Source organism: Rana temporaria, chromosome 7, assembly GCF_905171775.1.
Source record: "Rana temporaria chromosome 7, aRanTem1.1, whole genome shotgun sequence".
NCBI lineage: Eukaryota > Metazoa > Chordata > Amphibia > Anura > Ranidae > Rana > Rana temporaria.
This window is the reverse complement of record NC_053495.1, coordinates 114145838-114165716: the sequence shown is the minus strand read 5'-3', so window position 1 is coordinate 114165716 and position 19879 is coordinate 114145838. Positions and strand designations below refer to the sequence as shown.

At 46.6% G+C, this 19879-nt stretch overlaps 1 protein-coding gene across 1 annotated transcript in view; it reads right to left on the bottom strand.

The window, feature by feature from the left end:
• Nucleotides 1-18769, bottom strand: part of DDX59 (DEAD-box helicase 59) — a 31207-nt gene extending 12438 nt beyond the window's left edge. Inside the window, exons 1-3 of the mRNA XM_040359858.1 lie at nucleotides 17332-18769; nucleotides 8671-8838; nucleotides 2222-2311 (exon numbers count right to left, since the gene is read on the bottom strand). Coding sequence (XP_040215792.1) covers nucleotides 2222-2311; nucleotides 8671-8838; nucleotides 17332-18591 — 1518 coding nt within the window. The 5' untranslated portion in view covers nucleotides 18592-18769. The remainder of the gene's footprint in view (nucleotides 1-2221; nucleotides 2312-8670; nucleotides 8839-17331) is intronic.
• Nucleotides 18770-19879: the final 1110 nt, after the last annotated feature.

The window sequence follows — 19879 nt, the reverse complement described above, 5'->3', positions numbered from 1 at the left end:
GCCTATGATGAAAAGAACACCTTGCCCACTGTGAAGCATGGCGGGGGTTCAATCATGCTTTGGGGCTGTTTTGCTTCTGCAGGTACAGGGAAGCTTCAGCGTGTGCAAGGTATCATGAATTCTCTTCAGTACCAGGAGATATTGGATGACAATGTGATGCAGTCCGTCACAAACCTGAGGCTTGGGAGACGTTGGACCTTTCAACAGGACAATGATCCCAAGCATACCTCCAAGTCCACTAGAGCATGGTTGCAGATTAAAGGCTGGAACATTTTGGAGTGGCCATCGCAGTCACCAGACTTAAATCCGATTGAGAACCTCTGGTGGGACTTAAAGAAAGCAGTTGCAGTGCGCAAGCCTAAGAATGTGACTGAACTGGAGGCTTTTGCCCATGACGAATAGGCGAAGATACCCGTAGATCGCTGCAAGACACTTGTGTCAAGCTATGCTTCACGTTTAAAAGCTGTTATAACTGTAAAAGGATGTTGTACTAAGTACTAAGATTGAATGTCACTTGGGGGTTGAATAAAACTGATAATGATGTGAGCACAGAAAAGACATTTGTGGTTATTTCATTATAAATGTTATGTTATATTTGTCTGACCTACACGTGCCTCTTTGATTTAATTGTAAGCAGGATGACTGAATGATCAAAATCAATGTCAAACTGGCCAAAACAATCAATTTCAGTGGGGGTTGAATAATTTTGAATACAACTGTATATATAGAAAGGAGTGGGAGGGGGGGGGGGAGTGGGTGCTCTGGGGCAGGGGGCACCCTGCAGCCCCCCACCCCAAAGCACCCTGTCCTCATGTTGGCAAGGACAGGGCCTCTTCCCGACAATCCTGGTCGTTGGTTGTCGGGGTCTGCGGGCGGGGGGCTTATCGGAATCTGGGAGCCCCCTTTAATAAGGGGGCCCCCAGATACCGGCCCCCCAACCTAGGTGAATAAATATGGGGTACATCGTACCCCTACCCTTTCACCTGGAGGAAAAAGTGTCAATAAAATAAACACAACACAGGTTTTTAAAATAATTAGTCAGCTCCGGGGGGTCTTCTCCGCTCTTCGGTGTCGTCTCAGCGCTCCCCGATTCTTCTCGCGTGGGTCCCGGAACACGCTGGGACTGTGACCTCATAAGAGGCCTATATAAATCATCGCGCACCGCACACCCGGCATTACAGCGGGAGGGAGCGTCAAGTCAACATCGGAAGAAAAGAAGAAGGCAGAAGGCGGCAAAGAAGACCTGGCTGACCGTCGCTAGTAAAAGAGCTTCAAAGAAGCTAGCGGCGGCCAGCCCCGAAGAAGGCACCGGAGAGCGAGGGCCAGGGTTGTCGAGAAGAGGCTCTGTCCTTAACATGGGGACAGGGTGCTTCTCAGAAGACTTTCAGTACACTGCTTTCCTTACTCACAAAGCCTCATGATGCAGCAATTCAGTGGTAATCCTCTGGATTACTTATAGAGGCCTTAATTGCCTCATTCTGAACAGCTGACGTTTTCCAACGCCCTTAGACCTTTTCTGGCTAATTTTGCAGCCGACGCCTAATAACAATTCGTGTATTGTCTAAACAAGGTAGAAATGTATGTCCCGTCTGTGACAACACCCACAGATTTACCTGACTTCCTGTCACACTATATATATATATATATATATATATATATATAAATAAAAAACATTTTAGCAGAGGCCCTAAAGAATTAAAAAAAAAAAAAAAATTTCAATGAATTTTAATGAACACAGACAAGATAATACACACGGTTTGGTAAAATAAAAAGATAGTGTTACGCTGAGTAAATAGAGAACATATCACCCCTCCCACAAGTCATTTAGCAACTACAGTCATTTACATAAAAGTTGTCAATCGGCAGAAAAACAACACCAGGATGATAGATGTAGCTACAGATATCATCCCAGTACAACCACTTAAAGTCACACGATGCACATGCCCACTGACTAAGCACCAACCCCATTTCCAGAACAACATACATGAGAGGCAAGTGTAGTAAATTTGGTCCCTTCAATTAAAAAAATAGTAGCTCTAGGCTCCTTCAGAAAAAATAAAGTCAGCAGCCACACATTGATCAAAATTTGGCCTGTCCCTGCTGAACCGGACAAATGTGGATCTGTCTATGGCCAGCTCAACTTACACTGGAGCAGGATTGCAAAAACTGAGGAAGTAGTTCCATTCATAATTTAATACTATACAACAACATTATTACTTACCTCATCCACTATCAGAATCTTTAGCTTAGAAAAATCTACAGAATCTTGTTTGAGTATTTCCAAAAGCCTTCCAGGAGTTGCTATAATAATCTAAAAAAAAAAAAAAAAAAAACACGGGTAAAAGGTCAGCAGGATTACAATGATAGGTAAGCAACAAAAAAACAGTATAGAAGGGTATTATGCAATAATAGACTTTTGTGGTATTTTCAAGCTCAAATATCTAGTAAGTTACCATTGTTGGCTTCTGTGGAAATAGTATTTACTTGTCCAATGTCTTCCAAGTAACTGACCAGAAATGAATAGGCAGATTAGGACTTCACTTGCTGTATGCTTGATCTGGGCCAGTGACTTACAAAGCACTTAAAAGCTGTGGAAAGTCAAGCGTGCTCCATCTTTTAGAAAGGGCCAATGCCTAGATACAATACACACGCAAAGTAGGCAGTGGTCTTAAAAATGACTGGCTAGGATTATTGAAGATATAAAGAAAGCAAATACATTTTAGTAATCTGTGTCCTCTTTTTGCAGGTTGAAATGAATTAACTTGCAGCTGTAGTAATGTCTATGTGTAGACAAAGCAAATGCCAGTGATAAAAGAAAGAAGGGATCCACTGCATCTTCAAAGATTCAGTCCTTATGTTGAAAGTAACAAGGTTGTAGATAACAGAGAGGTTAGAGGTGGCAGCCTCTGCATTTTAAAAAAAACTTCAGTGTGCTGCCCCCTTTACAGCCGCCACCCTTATAGTCACCTGAACCCCTTCTCGATCCAGCGATGTGCACGGAAGCCTCAGCCGTCTCATTGGCAGTGGCTCCAAATGCTGTAAATCACAGCCAGTGAGGAGAGAGTGGGGGCGGGGCCAAGCCACGGCTTTATGCGTCTTATGGACAATAGAGCAGGGCTCGGGAAAGAGCACACACCAGTGTCCCCATAGTAAGCAGCTTGCATTGGGGTCCCTGGTCAAGGGGGAAAAGCCAGGAGCGCCAACTGGGGACTCAAGAAGAAGAGGATTGGGGCTGCTCTGTGCAAAATCACTGCAAAGAGCGGGCAAGTATACCAGGTTTGGTATATTAAAAAAATATATATATATATTCTCTCTTCCTCCTCATTGACTGAGACAGCAGTGGGTGTCACTGGCTCCCGCTCCTTTCAAAGTCAGTGAGCCAATAAGGAGGGAGAGGGATCGTGGCCAAGCCGTGGCTCTGTGTCTGAACAGACACACAGAGCAGTGGCTCGTGAGCGAGCCTGCTCAGGTACCCCCATAGCAAACTGCTTGCTGTGGGGGTACTCGGCAGGAGGCAGGGAAAAAAAGTGCCGGTGAGGGGCTCAAGGAGAAGAGGATCTGGGCTGCTCTGTGCAAAACCACTGCACAGAGCAAGTAAGTATAACATGTTTGTTATTTAAAAAAAAAAAAAAAAAACACACACACACACAACTTTAATATCACTTTAAAGAATAATTTGCAGGGGTGCGTTTCCTGATGTAAACAGTGGCGGACGTGTTAGAGAGGAGCTTCGGGGATCCTGAACTTTATCCTGCACCATCCTTGCTCTTAATTACCTGGTGAGCGCTGATCCCCTGCTGGCCTGTCCCTCTCCGTCCCCTGTCGAGGTTTGGGCCGAGATGGGCAGATTTACTGCACTGTCCAAGGTGCTCCATATGCCGCCATAGCCTCCCGGAGTGCCTCGGCCCTCACCCAGTCTGGGCCCGGACTGTTGGTCTGCCATCCTCGCCTGTCTAATCATCCTTCCACATACCTGAAGTGGATTGGGGTGGCTGCCAAGCTGCTTTGAACCATCCGCAGCAGCCACGGTATCCCAAGGCCTAGTGCTGCTCCCAGGCCTCTGTCTCTGCTGAAGTACTCCGAGTCCTGTCCAGCTTGGGTCCTGGTGTGTGGATCTTTCAGCCTCATTCACCCTCTCCCCCTCACACCTCCCTGTCACAGGCTGGAGGGCTGCTGGGCCGCTACTGCTTCCCTACACCAGCCATGGTCGCCTGGGGCCTAGTGACTGCCGCCATCCCCCTGGCCTCTATCCCGCTTGGGTGTCCTGGGCCTTCCCCACCCTGATCCTCGATGCATATTCTAGCAGTCTCACTAGCCTGTTGATTTCCCTGCTGTGGAATAGGGGGCTGCTGGATAGGCACTGACTGCTCGCCCTGACAGTGATCTACTTGAACCCAACAACTGCGGCTAGCCTGGTCACTCCTATTCACCTCCTGCACACCATCCCGGGCACGGACTGTTTGCCCTCTCTAGAGGTCCCCTTCTGTGGCACAACCCGGGCAGATGTCCTCCAAAACAGCCAAGACCAATACCCTGCACGGGCTGCCACCGCTTCCTTCCCCCGGCCAGACCCCACATTGATCGAGAGGCTCCAGGCCTTGCTGGCCGAACTAGAGATGGAGCCCAGGGAGATTCCGCTGGTGGTGGAATCAGCCCCACTGCCTCAGGATAGTACAGCCACGATCCTTGTTGCGATTGAGCAGATTAGGACCTCGCTGCTGGTGTGCATAGACCACCTTGCCAAGGAGTGCAATCTTATAAGGAATGACCTCGACAAAATAAGGGGGTGGATGACTGAAACGGAGTCTAGAATATCTGCCACCGAAGATCTTACAGCCACCCACATCACCTCCATTGCTAAGTTGCAGCGCACAGTGCAGACCCTCGTCGCAAAAATCGGATGATGCTGAGAACCGGGTGAATCGCAATAATGTTAGGAGTACTGGGCCTGCCTCAGGGGGAGGAGAGGGAGCGCCCAGCGGAGTTCGCTGAGGAGTTCCTTAAAACCTTGCTTGGCCTTGCAGATGTTCCTCCTACATATGTGGTTGAAAGAGCCCATTGGGTGCCCCACAGGCCAAGCCATCCCTGAAAATCTTCCCAGGCAATTTCTGGTCTGCTTTCTTAACTTTCGGGACAGGGACAGGATTCTTTCTGAAGCTCGTAAACATCCTACCCTGAAATACGACAATACCCCTGTTCTTCGATTCCCTGACTTTTCGGCCGAACTGCAGAGGAAGAGGAAAAACTTCAACGATGTCCGTAAATGGCTCCTAAATAAAAGCATTAAATACAGCATGCTTTATCCCAGCCGCCTCAGGGTCCAGCATGAGGGAACGGTTCGTTTCTTTAAAACCCTAGCGGATGCTGATGATTGGCTGACCGCCCTGAGATGAAGGTCTCTTGTCTCACAAATTAACCTAATGCCCAGATATTCCATATACTGGAATGCTTTATCCTACTAAAATTTCTGCGTGCTCCGGGAGTTGCCTCACGTGTACCTCTCAATGGGATACACACTTACCCCCCATGGTTTGTTTTCATAAAGACCAACAGAAGTTGTTGCACTGGTATTCTCCATCTATCTGGAGTAACTTCACATATAGCCAAGTTTGATTTTGGGGTATAAAACTGACTGATACTGATGTTCGAGTTTCCGGTCAGTAGGCAGTTTAGCTTGCTGCCGTTTACAAAGTAGTAACCTGTAGTTAAATCCACCTGTGGTTAGCAGTGAGAGTAGGTTTAGTATTAGAGGTCGACCGATATGGGTTTTTCTATGGCCGATGCCGATATTTAGAAATCAGGGCGGCCGATGGCCGATATATAATGCCGATTTTTGCGGCCGATATTTTGGGCCGATTTTTTTTATTTTTTGCTAGGCGTGGGTGGTGCTGCGTTGTGGGGAGGGATGGGTGGTGCTGCGTTGTGGAGAGGGATGGGTGGTGCTGCGTTGTGGAGAGGGATGGGTGGTGCTGCGTTGTGGAGAGGGATGGGTGGTGCTGCGTTGTGGAGAGGGATGGGTGGTGCTGCGTTGTGGAGAGGGATGGGTGGTGCTGCGTTGTGGAGAGGGATGGGTGGTGCTGCGTTGTGGAGAGGGATGGGTGGTGCTGCGTTGTGGAGAGGGATGGGTGGTGCTGCGTTGTGGAGAGGGATGGGTGGTGCTGCGTTGTGGAGAGGGATGGGTGGTGCTGCGTTGTGGAGAGGGATGGGTGGTGCTGCGTTGTGGAGAGGGATGGGTGGTGCTGCGTTGTGGAGAGGGATGGGTGGTGCTGCGTTGTGGAGAGGGATGGGTGGTGCTGCGTTGTGGAGAGGGATGGGTGGTGCTGCGTTGTGGAGAGGGATGGGTGGTGCTGCGTTGTGGAGAGGGATGGGTGGTGCTGCGTTGTGGAGAGGGATGGGTGGTGCTGCGTTGTGGAGAGGGATGGGTGGTGCTGCGTTGTGGAGAGGGATGGGTGGTGCTGCGTTGTGGAGAGGGGTGGGTGGTGCTGCGTTGTGGAGAGGGATGGGTGGTGCTGCGTTGTGGAGAGGGATGGGTGGTGCTGCGTTGTGGAGAGGGATGGGTGGTGCTGCGTTGTGGAGAGGGATGGGTGGTGCTGCGTTGTGGAGAGGGATGGGTGGTGCTGCGTTGTGGAGAGGGTTGGGTGGTGCTGCGTTGTGGAGAGGGTTGGGTGGTGCCGCGTTGTGGAGAGGGATGGGTGGTGCTGCGTTGTGGAGAGGGATGGGTGGTGCTGCGTTGTGGAGAGGGATGGGTGGTGCTGCGTTGTGGAGAGGGATGGGTGGTGCTGCGTTGTGGAGAGGGATGGGTGGTGCTGCGTTGTGGAGAGGGATGGGTGGTGCTGCGTTGTGGAGAGGGATGGGTGGTGCTGCGTTGTGGAGAGGAATGGGTGGTGCTGCGTTGTGGTGGGGGATGGGTGGTGCTGCGTTGTGGGGAGGGATGGGTGGTGCTGCGTTGTGGAGAGGGATGGGTGGTGCTGCGTTGTGGGGAGGGATGGGTGGTGCTGCGTTGTGGGGAGGGATGGGTGGTGCTGCGTTGTGGGGAGGGATGGGTGGTGCTGCGTTGTGGGGAGGGATGGGTGGTGCTGCGTTGTGGGGAGGGATGGGTGGTGCTGCGTTGTGGTGGGGGATGGGTGGTGCTGCGTTGTGGTGGGGGGATGGGTGGTGCTGCGTTGTGGTGGGGGATGGGTGGTGCTGCGTTGTGGTGGGGGGATGGGTGGTGCTGCGTTGTGGTGGGGGATGGGTGGTGCTGCGTTGTGGTGGGGGATGGGTGGTGCTGCGTTGTGGTGGGGGATGGGTGGTGCTGCGTTGTGGTAATGAAGATGATTGATTTGCAATGCATTGTGAAAATGAATGAGGGTGAGAGTTACATTGTGAAGAGGATCTCCACAATGTAACTCTGATATGCACCCAGAGTCATCCTCATCCATTTTCTCAATGCTAGCCTCAGCCAGGTTTCACTTTAAAAAGACATACAATTAAGTCTGCAGGTATCTATATGCATGCACCTGATAGGCTAGGTTCATGCAGATGAGATGACCAGCAAATCATTGAACAAGTGTAATAGAAGCAGCCAGCAGGCTCCCCCCTCAGCAGGAAAGGAAGACAGAGCTAGTGCTGTCCACAATCTCCTGCTAGGGGGAATTACCATGTCAGGTGGAAGATGCTTGTTTCTCTATTACAGCACGCCGAGGGAGGGGGCGGGGCGGTACGATGAATACCAGTAAAATCTCTCTTTAGCTTCTCTATAGTGGCCGTGCGGGTGTATGAATCAAGAATACATTGCTTCAAGAGCACTGGTCAGTACTGCAAGTCAGGTGGCAGATACGTGTAAAGGGCCAATGATTGTTTCTCTGCCACCTGACTTGCAGTACTGATCAGTGCTCTTGAAGCAATGTATTTTTGATTCATTCACCCGCACGGCCACTATAGAGAAGCTAAGGAGAGATTTCACTGGTATTCATCGTACCGCCCCGCCCCTCCCCTCCCTCGGCGTGCTGTATTAGAGAAACAATTATTGGCACTTTACAAGTATCTATTACAGCACGCCGAGGGAGGGGCGGGGCAGTACGATGAATGCCAGTGAAATCTCTCCTTAGCTTGTGATTGTTTATGCAATACAGCGCGCCAAGGGAGGGGGCGGAGCGGGGGCGGGGCGCTACGATGCAAGGCCAGTAAAATCTTTCCTTTACTTCAATAGTGGGCGTGCGGATGGAGGATTCAGGGACACACGCTGCTAGAGCACTTGTCAGTACTGGCATGCCGTTTATTGTAATAGCCGCGAATCGGACGATTTTTTCACAATAATCGGCCGGTGCCGATTTCATAAAAACGGCCAAATATCGGCCGACCGATATATCGGTCGACCTCTATTTAGTATTACTATGTACGCTCGATACCCGCTGGATGGACGGACTTGAATAATTTGATAAACAATCTGCACTATGGCTGCCGGATGGAAGAGGAAGGAGGAGAAAAAGAAAGAAGAAGAAAAAGAAAAGATGAAACGCGGCAGATTTGCAAATGCATCCCAGTTTTACTACAACCGTATGGCATGATTGTTTCTTTGGTGTGGAGATTATATTTAATATTTGACAATATTTAAAAAAAAAAAAGTTATTGTCTGGATTCATAGAATGACTATTTATATTGGATGTATGGAGTATCGGGTTGGGTTACCTGCACATTTTGCTTCAGCCGATGGATCTGTGGTGGTAATGGCATCCCTCCAACAAGCAAAGCAGTCTTCATCTGAGGAATTTTAAACATTAGCTCCTGGGCCTGTTTCTCAATCTGCACAGAAAGCTCTCTGGTGGGAGTCAAAATCAAAGCAACTGGAGCATCTTTCTAACAAAGAAAAAACAAAAGAATTGTATTTATACGGTGGCAATGAACTTCCTTATCACAGAGTATATAGATCATTCATATACACACACACACACACACACACATACATATATATATATATATACACACACACAAACACACACACACACACACACATTTTTGTCTCTGTGACAAGGGTCATCAGGTCAAATAGAGAGGGTGAATCTACCCAGGATGTTAGACAAAAAATAAAAACCAAATTTAAGTGCCAAACAAACATCCACAAGTACAAGGTTTTCAATGATAAATTTGATTCATAGCAGAAAAGAGCATATACATTTCAAGGGCCATAGCCGCCGACTGTATCACTCGGCCCCACCCCCCGGTGTACCGCGTCCTTGGATGCGATTGACAGCAGTGCCAGCCTATGGCCTCGCTGCTTTCAATTCATCCACTGTAGCCAATCAACGGCCAGGCTCAACAGTGAAGAGGATGTCCAAGTCAAGTGTGGGAATTTGGAGGGCTCAGGTAAGTATAATGGGGGGGCCGGTATTGTTGGGTGTTTTTTCATCCTAATGCATAGAATGCATTAAGGTGAAAAAACATTTACCTTTACAACCCCTTTAAAAAGCCCCTCTCTTACAGCTCATCCTCAGTTGTTTTAAGTAAAGAACCTCCACTAATGTACACAATGGGTATATTTAGCTAAAGATTTAACAATTTCAAACATCACTTTAAACCAAAAACATCTGGGTGGGAATATGGACGCTGTCCTCGAAGATTCTTGGAAATGCCATTACCAAGAAGTGTAACCATGGTTTAACCCATTTAGAAACAAAAGAAAGATGGGAACAGTATAGCTCTCCCATACAGGGCAAGAAAGTGCGGACTGTATGTCCGTATTTCATCCATCCTTTTTCGGATGAAAAAGGGACATACATGTATCCCTATGGGATCGCGAGTGTCAGCGGATTAACATCCGCCGACACCCGATCTCTTCGGTCCCCGCTATGGTCCGTTTATGCAGACGGAGGAAAATCCAATTTTTCCATCCGTCTGCAGATCGGATTGGGTGAACACGGACAGACAGTGATCCCCCCATAGAGGAGAGCGGAGATCTGACAGGGCAGTCCCCACAGTGTGCAGGGACCGCCCAGTTATGTGCCGGCTCAGCGGGGATCAACGGAGCGATCCCCGCAAACGGATATTAAAGGGACGGATCCTCACGGGATCCGTAAGTGTGAAAGGGCCCTAAGTTTTAAAATATCATGTTTATTGTAGTTATCCAAATTATCTTTCAGGACAGCTACTTTAGGGGATAAACAAGTAAACATACTTTAGGAGGCGGGGCCTAATGTCTGCAACACCTTCACCACTTTCCTTTCAAAAGTCCTGGCTGGAGAACAGTTTTTAAATGGTAGTGCTTCCCAAAAGCATGGCTGAGAACCATAACGCAATCCTAGAGATTTCCTCCCAAGAAGTACCTGCCCTCATTGTTCCAGATGCAGCCACGACCCTGAGAAGTGAGCTCTAATTCTAGCAAGTAGTAACTGACAAGGACAGATGAATGTTGAAATAATAGCAATCCATCAGGCCATGGTACTCAAGGCAGCACCTAGCCCTGAACGGGACCACTATATATATATATATATATATAAAGACTAGACATTGCATAGATCTTTGTCAAAATAAGCTTCCAGAAAACCCAAAAGGATCGCCATCTTGGTACTGAGCAACAAATCCTTTTAAACGTGGTTTAAAGGCAGAGGTTTTTTACCTTGATGCATGCTCTGTTTTAAAGGGTCACTAAAGGAAAAAATTTTTTTAGCTGAAATGACTGTTTACAGGGCATAGAGACATAATAGTTAACTGATTCCTTTTAAAAATGATTACAAATAGATAAAAAAACAATCATATAATGTGCCTGCAGTGTAGTTTCGTTTTTGCTGTTGTTTGCTGGTTCTCTGATGTACAGAGAGCCACTAGAGGGCAGTCAGCCAATAGAGAGCAGTGATACTTTGTCTAAAACTCCTCAGCACCAATCCAGTTTCGTTTTACACACACCTCCTTGATTAGTGACCACCGTGAGAAATCTCCCAGTACTGTGGTTATCAGGAAACAGGCAACCAGGAAGTGTCCAGAACAGAGAGGATTTACAGCAACATCAAAGCAAAAACGAACAATGAGGACATGAAACCAGGACTGCAGCAAGGTAAAGGAAGCTATTTAGCTAAAAAAAAAAATTCCTTTAGTGACCCTTTAAGGTAAAATAAAAAACCTGAGTGCAGCTCCCCCTCCTCCAGCCCCTCTTTATACATACCTAAATCCTATCTTAGTCCAGCACTGTGCCCGAAAGCAGCAGCACTCGCCGCTCTTTCCCTTCTCACAGAACAGACTAATAGCAGTGGGAGCCACTATGAACTATGTCCACAGGCAGCGAGGCTTGGGATTGAGCCGGCAGGTGTGCCACGATAGTAAGCTGCTTTCTTTGAAGGCACACTGAGAGGAGCCATAAGTGCCAGTGGGGAACCCTAAAAGAGCAGGATCGCGGCTGCTCTGTGCAAAACCATTGCACAGAGCAGGCAAGCATGACATGTAAATTATTTTTAAAACATTTTATTCATTACAATCACTTTAACTCCTTCCTAAAGTTAATCCACAACTGTAGAAAATGAATATCAATGTCAATTATTGTTTGTAAGAAATAAAAATATCCTCCAAACTTTAGTGTATAGTTTACAGGTATTCACTTTACAGCGTGGAAGAAAGGTGTGAATACTCCTTTCCAAAAATCCTCTTTTCTCGAGAATTCTCCTGCCAGCCTCCAGGCCATCGGTGGAAGAGCCAGGAATGCAGATGCAACAAAAGTCTCAGTGATAATAAATCCAGAAAATTCTGTAGAATTCAGGGAGAACTGACTGCCAGAGACTTCAAAGCGGAGACTCGCCTCCTTTTTGGACCCGCAGGGCTATCAACAATACTGCTTGGCCCTGGGTGATCTTACTGATCACTATGGGTAGCAAAGTGCTACCCCAAACCTGACCCCCCCCCCGCCCAAGGAATTATAAATCTACCCACCTGCCTTGCACCTGGGATCCCTCAGGGATCTCCCTTATCGCCCGTATTGTTTAATATCTATCTTCGCCCTCTCTTTGAAATCATCAGTAACCAGAAGTTACTTTACCACTCCTATGCAGACGACACACAACTGTATTTACACATCTGCAACAAAAAGGATCATTCTCTTGGAGAAATGCCTTACTCTAATAGATAACTGGATGACAAACAGTTATCTTAAACTCAATGGTTCGAAAACAGAACTTCTCCTGTTTCACGCTAACCGGAAAAATCAACCCGCATCAACATGGACTCCCCCACCCATTCTGGGTAAAACTATCACCCCTGGCACCAAAGTCAAAAGTCTCTGAGTCATTTTCGATACCTACATGACAATGGATGCACAAATAGAGTCAGTAGTCAGCGGATCCCACCATCTGCTGCGCCTACTACGCAGACTCACGCCCTTTATCCCGAAAGAGGACATTGCAGTCGTGGTGGGAACAATCATCAATTCCAGACTCGACTACGCAAATACCCTCTATCTAGGACTCCCCAAATACCAAATCACTCGTCTGCAAGTCGTTCAAAATACGGCCACTCGACTAGTGACTGGAAAAAAACCATGGGTATCAATCTCACCTTCACTGAGATCCCTTCATTGGTTGACGGTAAAAGACAGAATCACTTTCAAGGCACTCTGTCTAATACATAAGTGTATTCAAGGCAACGCCCCCCAATATCTATGCGAAAAAATAAAAGCCCATAACCCCAATCGCATTCTGCGATCCACCAATCAAAACCTCCTCCAGATACCCAAAGCTAGATACAAGTCCAAAGGAGATCGAAGACTTGCAGTCCAGGGACCCTGCCTGTGGAATGCACTACCAACCACCATCCGACTGGAGTCGGACCACTTGGCCTTCAGGAGAAAGATTAAAACCCATCTCTTCTGAGGTCAAGGGCTTCCTTACCCATGGAATGGATACAGCGCCCAGAGGCGATTCAGTTTGCATGTGTTGCGCTTTACAAGTCTCTCTCTCTCACCTGTCTAAAAACGTACATCCATGTTGATTCATGATGCCATTTGTTTATAGGAGAATAAATCTTCACATTCCAGTGTCAGATATTTCTGGTTCTTTGAAACATAAGGCATGCTACATGGTACTGAACAGGTTAATACATGACTTCAATCTATAGGCTAAAGACTGACACCACCTGTAAAGTATACAGTGCCTTGAAAAATTATTAATACCACTTGAAATGTTCCACATTTTGTCACGTTACAACCAAAAACGTAAAATTAGTTTTATTGGGATTATAGGTTATAGACCCACACAAAGTGGTACATACAGTAATTGTGAAGTGGAAGGGAATTGATAAATGGTTTTCAATTTTTTCCCAAATGTAGTACAAGAGCCTGCCTGATTGCATACTGATTGAAAGTGTTTAGATTTAACCTCATATTATATAGTTTTGGTAAAGCTAAAGGAAAATTGTACAAGAAAATTGTATAAATCTATGGCCAGCCTTAGTGAACAAACAGCATCATAAAGGCCAAGGACCACACCAGACAGGTCAGGGATAAAGTTGTGGAGAAGTTTAAAGCAGGGTTAGGTTATAAAAAAGTATCCCAAGCTTTGAACATCTCATAGAGCAGGGTTTGAAAAATTTGCTTGGAATCTAGGAGCCAGCTAAAAAAGTTAGGAGCCAGAAAACGCGCCCCGTCCCGTCAAGCTCGCGCACAGAAGAGAACGCATACGTGAGCAGCGCCCGCATATGTAAACGGTATTCAAACCACACATGTGAGGAATCGCCGCGATTGGTAGAGCGAGAGCAATAATTCTAGCCCTAGACCTCCTCTGTAACACAAAACATGCAACCTGTAGTTTTTTTAAACGTCGCCTATGAAGATTTTAAAGGGTAAAGGTTTGTCGCCATTCCACGAGTGGGCGCAATTTTGAAGCGTGACATGTTGGGTATCAATTTACTCAGCGTAACATTATCTTTTACAATATAAAACAAATTGGGCTAACTTTACTGTTGTCTTATTTTTTTATTAAAAAAAAAGTGTATTTTTTCCCAAAAAAAGTGTGCTTGTAAGACCGCTGTGCAAATACGGTGTGACAGAAAGTATTGCAACGACCGCCATTTTATCCTCTAGGGTGTTAGAATAAAAAAAATATATAATATTTGGGGGTTCTAATTGGAGGGAAGGAGATGGCAGTGAAAACAGTGAAAAACACATTAGAACTGCTGTTTTACTTGTGATGCCAACGGCCACCACAATATGGCGCCAGATCACAGAAGGAAGCTTAGGCCTGCAGAAGGCCGCAAAGCCGCGGCCTTAATTACCGGCGGTGGCACATGACTCCGTGCGCCCCCACCTCCCCCGCCGTGCGATCGCGGCGGGCCCGCACCGGCCGGTAATTGAGGCCGCGGCTTTGCGGCCTTCTGCAGGCCTAAGCTTCTCTGGGCACAAGGTCACAATTTCTTGTCGCAATTGCGACCAGGCGCCCGGATTTTGTCAAGCTCTGTCATAGAGCACTGTTGAATCAATCCGAAAATGGAAAGCATATGGCATAACTGCAAACCTACCAAGATATGGCCATCCACCTAAACTGACAGGCCGGGCAAGGAGAGCATTAGACAGAGAATACAATTTAAAAAGATGGAGTGCTAGAAATGCATCTAGTGTGATATGGAAATAGTTCCAAGGTCCAGGTGTGCTAGTAGGCAAAGTTCATTTATTGCTGAGACCAGCCTAGGGTTTAGGGGGTTCTGGTCTGCATCAGTGTGGACAGCCAGCTGTAGAGATCGGAAGCGACTCTGTGGATATGGGTAAGAGAGAGAGAGAGAGAGGAGCGGCACCACTCTGAGTGCAGTAGGTCCGTTACAATTGAATGTTTAATAAAGGTAAGATCAACTCATATTTTGATGAGATACAATGTGCATGGCATAAGTAGCTTGGGCTTCTGTAGTCCAGCTGGGCAGCAGTGGTGGTCAGCAGCCAGTTCCCGGCGGCTCTGGTGGTTCCAGAGGCTCTGAGGCTGAAGATGGTCACACAACAAGCACGTCAGCGGTGATGGACGGGAGGTGTGGTCAAGCTAGCATTAGAAGCATGTGTGCTCCTTCATCAGGCATATGGAGCAGCCATGTTAGGTGTGGGTTTTTATGGGCTTGTACCTGCATAGAAGCAGCCAAGAGCCCCATGGTAACTCAGGAGGCGCTGCAGACATCCACAGCTCAGGTGGGAGAATCTGTCCACAGGACATCTATTAGTTGTGCACTCCACAAATCTGGCCTTTATGGAAGAGTGGCAAGAAGAAAGCCATTGTTGAAAGAAAGCCATATAAGTCCCATTTGCAGTTTACAGGAAACATGTTGAACAAGGTGGAAAAATGGGCAATGGGACTTTAAATAAACTCCTGTGTGCACATTTACCACCTAGACAAAATGATTTTAAACTAAATACATACAATATGTCCAAAAAAAAATGTTGTCTTTATTTTACACAGTATATATATATATATATATATATATATATATATATATATCTCTCAGGGCTCGACAAATCCCGGGCGCCAGGTCGCCATGGCGACTAGAAATAGGGTCCTGGCGACTTGATAGGGTCCTGGCGAATTTTTTTTTTTTGTGAGCTGGGGCCATCTGGTGGTGAGCCGTTGGTATTACAAGTTATTACCACCAGATGTGAGCTGGCGCCATCTGGTGGTGGCCGTTGGTATTACAAGTTAAGCATTACAAGTTAAACAGCAATTCTAATGTTGTTTTTCACTATTTTCACTGCCATCTTCTTCCCTCTAATTAGAACCCCCAAACATTATATATATTTATCCTAACACCCTAGAGAATTAAATGGCGACCGTTGCAATACTTTCTGTCACGCCGTATTTGCGCAGCGGTCTTACAAGCGCACTTTTTTAAATTAAAAAATAAGACAACAGTAAAGTTATCCCCAATTTTTTTATTAATATGAAAGATAATGTTACGCCGAGTAAATTCATACCCAACATGTCACGCTTCAAAATTGCGTCCGCTCGTGGAATGCCGACAAACTTTTACCCTTTAAAATCTTCATAGGCGACGTTTAAAAAAAATCTACAGGTTGCATGTTTTGAGTTACAGAGGAGGTCTAGGGCTAGAATTATTGCTCTCACTCTACCAATCGCGGCGATACCTCACGTGTGGTTTGAACACCGTTTACATATGCGGGCGCTGCTCACGTATGTGTTCGCTTCTGCGCGCAAGCTCGTCGGGACGGGCGCGTTTTCTGGCTCCTAACTTTTTTACCTGGCTCCTAGATTCCAAGCAAATTTGTCAACCCATACATATACATACATATATATATATATATATATATATATATATATATATATATATATATATATATAAATAAACCCAAAAGCAAACACTTATTATATTGCAGTTTACCAATTCATAGATGTGATGTCTGCATTAGTTTCCTTTTCTTTTGGCTTTTTTCCCTTTCAGCGTTTACCTGGTGATCTGGCCAGTAACACCTCCTGTATTAATGTGGCATCACTTTGGAGCATGGGTCTTCAAACTATGGCCCTCCAGCTGTTCAGGAACTACAATTCCCATCATGCCTAGTCATGTCTGTGAATGTCAGAGTTTTACAATGCCTCATGGGATGTGTAGTTCCGGAACAGCTGGAGGGCCGTAGTTTGAGGATCCCTGCTTTGGAGGGATGAAAACAGGAGGCACAGCAGCATTGTCAGTCCTCCACTCCTGCAGCCTTCACTGGCCCAATGCCACCCCTTCTTCACTCAAAGCCCTGAATAGAATGGTGCTGGAATACGGGTGCCTGTGCAGAAGTGCACATGCCACCCACCGGGAAGTGTGTCATCCGATGCTGAAACAGAGATGGTGCCATTTTGGTCCTCCTCCTGGAAAAATGCAGGGAAATCCCAGGGGGACCTGATGACCACCAGCACCACACCAGAAGGAACAGGTGAAAAAAAAAAAAAAAAAAAAAAAAAGGGAAGAAAGATGGAGCACAGGCTGCAGTAGTTGCTGGCCACAGTCAAACAGCAAGGTCCAGCATACATGATCAGGGGGAAAAAAATCCTCAGGTAGGTAACCAGACCAGGAGCACAGAAACACCAGGGAATCCCGACAACCACAATCATCAAAGCCAGGGGAAACAAAACAAACATGACAAAGTGTACTCCTGAAAGGGTGTGTGTGTGGGGGCTCTTTTACATCTGTTGCCTGTTAAAGGCGGAGCCAATCATCTCTCAAGTAGCTGTCCTAGAAGATGATTTTGGGGGGGGGGGGGATTTTCTGTCACAGTGTCACGGAGACATAAAAATAAACACACACACACACCATGGCCAGTTTATGGCACAATTAGCTACTCATACACATGTAGGTAATGTTAGCAAAAGACAAGTTTTAATTAATACCAGGCACTACCTGTTTGAGACAGTGGATGATGGCCGGAAGAAGGAAAGCTACTGTTTTTCCTGAGCCAGTGTCTGCGCTCGCCAAAATATCTCGCTCCATCAGTCCAACAGGGATCATTTGCATTTGGATCGGAGTGGGAACTTCATATCCAGACCTTTTTAAATTTGCAGAGAGTGCAGCGGGAAAGCCTAAATGTTCAAACTCTATGATAGGTTTGCAAACCTCATGACCTTGCACAGATAAGCCAAGCTGCTGTCTTAGGTGGTCAATCTGATCTTGCCCCAGCTGGGCTATAAAATCATGTTCAGTGTAGGAGTAAGAGGTATCATGGTGGTTAGCTGTAGAGGATGAAGACTCCATGGACATGTATGGATGAGGTATATTAGATGCAGTATATAATTGGATCTGTCCTCCATCAGTACTTGTTATCGCCTGGTACTCAAGTGGACCAGATGTGTTCTGAGCTTGTAATAAGTCCCTTGCTTTGCATTCCAAGCTGCAAACATCATGCTCCGTTTGATCACATATGTATTCTCCATATCGCCCACATACAACACACACTGGTTCTCCCGAAACGGGCCAACGCTGAAGCTTGCTGAAGGATTTGGTGGGCTCTTCTTCTAAAACACATGGTTCTGTAGAGGATGGCAAAGAAACACAAGAGGGAGCATCTAAAGAGGGGGGTGGTGTTGAAGGGGGGCCACTGGGCACCACAGCTGGTGTATGAGGAGAAAATACAAATGAATTACCTTCACTGGAGGCAGATACTGCAATACTGCCATTCCCTGAGGAAGTGAGGGAAGGATGAGCAAAGGAGCTGGTCACTGAGGGGTGGTTGGAAGAGGCAAATGCTAATCCAATGTCATCCCCTGAGGAAGTGAGGGAAGGAGGGGCAGAGGTGCTGATCACTGAGGGGTGGTTAGAAGAGGCAAATGCTAATCCAATGTCATCCCCTGAGGAAGTGAGGGAAGGAGGAGCAGAGGTGCTGATCACTGAGGGGTGGTTAGAAGAGGCAAATGCTAATCCAATGTCATCCCCTGAGGAAGTGAGGGAAGGAGGAGCAGAGGTGCTGATCACTGAGGGGTGGTTAGAAGAGGCAGGAATACGGGTAGGTGATGAGTGTGACAACTCAACAATGGGCGGCGATGATGGAATGAGAGCAGTAATAGAAGTAGATGAGTTAGGTGACACCGCCTCATCGGTGATTCTCTTCTTTCCCGCACTCTTTTCAGTCGCTATCCGCCTCTTCACAGTTCTCGGTACAAACATTATAATCTTCACCGGCAACACCGATCATCACATCTGATACAAAAGCACAACTTCCTGCCTGTCAGACACTGCAAATACACCGGTGTCGTGTCAGCCAATCATCTCCTTCTCTTTCCCACACATGGGCTCTGTACTAGCCAATAATCTCCTCCCCTCCTCACACACCGGCGCTCAGTGATGAGGTCACGTGTTCTACTTCCGTATACACAAGCCCAAGTGATGGAGCATAGCGATGTTGTGTGTTTCTGCATTGTAATCACATGTATACCTAAAGCCCCGGCTGTTCCCACTATCTAATAAAACTCAGCTTCCACCTTTCTATCATATTCTGGGTTATTTAGACTGAATGAATTACCAAAGAAAAAAATAAAACGCTCAGATTGTCAGGCATCAAATTCCTATCTTCTATACTGGCGATGGTAATCTGTCAGACTTGCTGGCAATGCCTGGAGACACAGAGGATATTGTTATTAGATAAGGAATATCCACTATAGTAGAAACTAATTGGATACTAAAAAAGCGCACTTTCGTGCTGCTCTGCTGGTAAAAAAAGCATCAAAAATGCATATGTGTTTTTCCGTGTTTTTGATGCATGTTGCCGGTGTGTATTATATGTGCCTATTACCCAGAAAAAAAATACCCCAAAAAAGCACCAACAACACAATGCAGGTGCGTTTTTGGTGCATGTTTTATTTATTTCAATGGGGACCTGCATGGCATAAGAGTCCCATTGGATTTAAAGGGAAACATTTTTCTTGCATTTTTTTTTTTCCGCAAGGTAAAAATGCAGCAAAAACGCATCCGTGTGAAACGGCCCTACATTACCTCCCCACCCCTCTATTATTGAACTTTTTTTTTTCCCGGGAGTAGGTAAACATTTTCAGCCAATCGCTTCCCCTGCTCTCGGCAAAGCCTGTGAGATCGGGGAGAGCCACTAGAGATGGGCACAGCGCTGAATTGAGTGAGGGCTTAGGTAATTATAAGGGGGGCGGAGGCAATACTGTTACGTAATGTAAAACTTTGTGCTCACGACAAGCAGTTGACCCATGCAGTGCTGCTACAGCTTCACTGCAGGGGGGGGGGGGGCAAAATTGCCCAGAGTTGAGCTTTAAATATTTTTTAGCTTAATGCAGGGAATGCTATAAAGTTAAAAAATGTTTATGCTTTAGAAACACTTTAATCACTAAACACATTAGAGATGTATATGGAAGTATGAAAGAGCCCTGGGGCCATCCTAAAGGTCTATGAAACAAAATTCAGACTTTCACTTCCATCTTCACCCGATCTT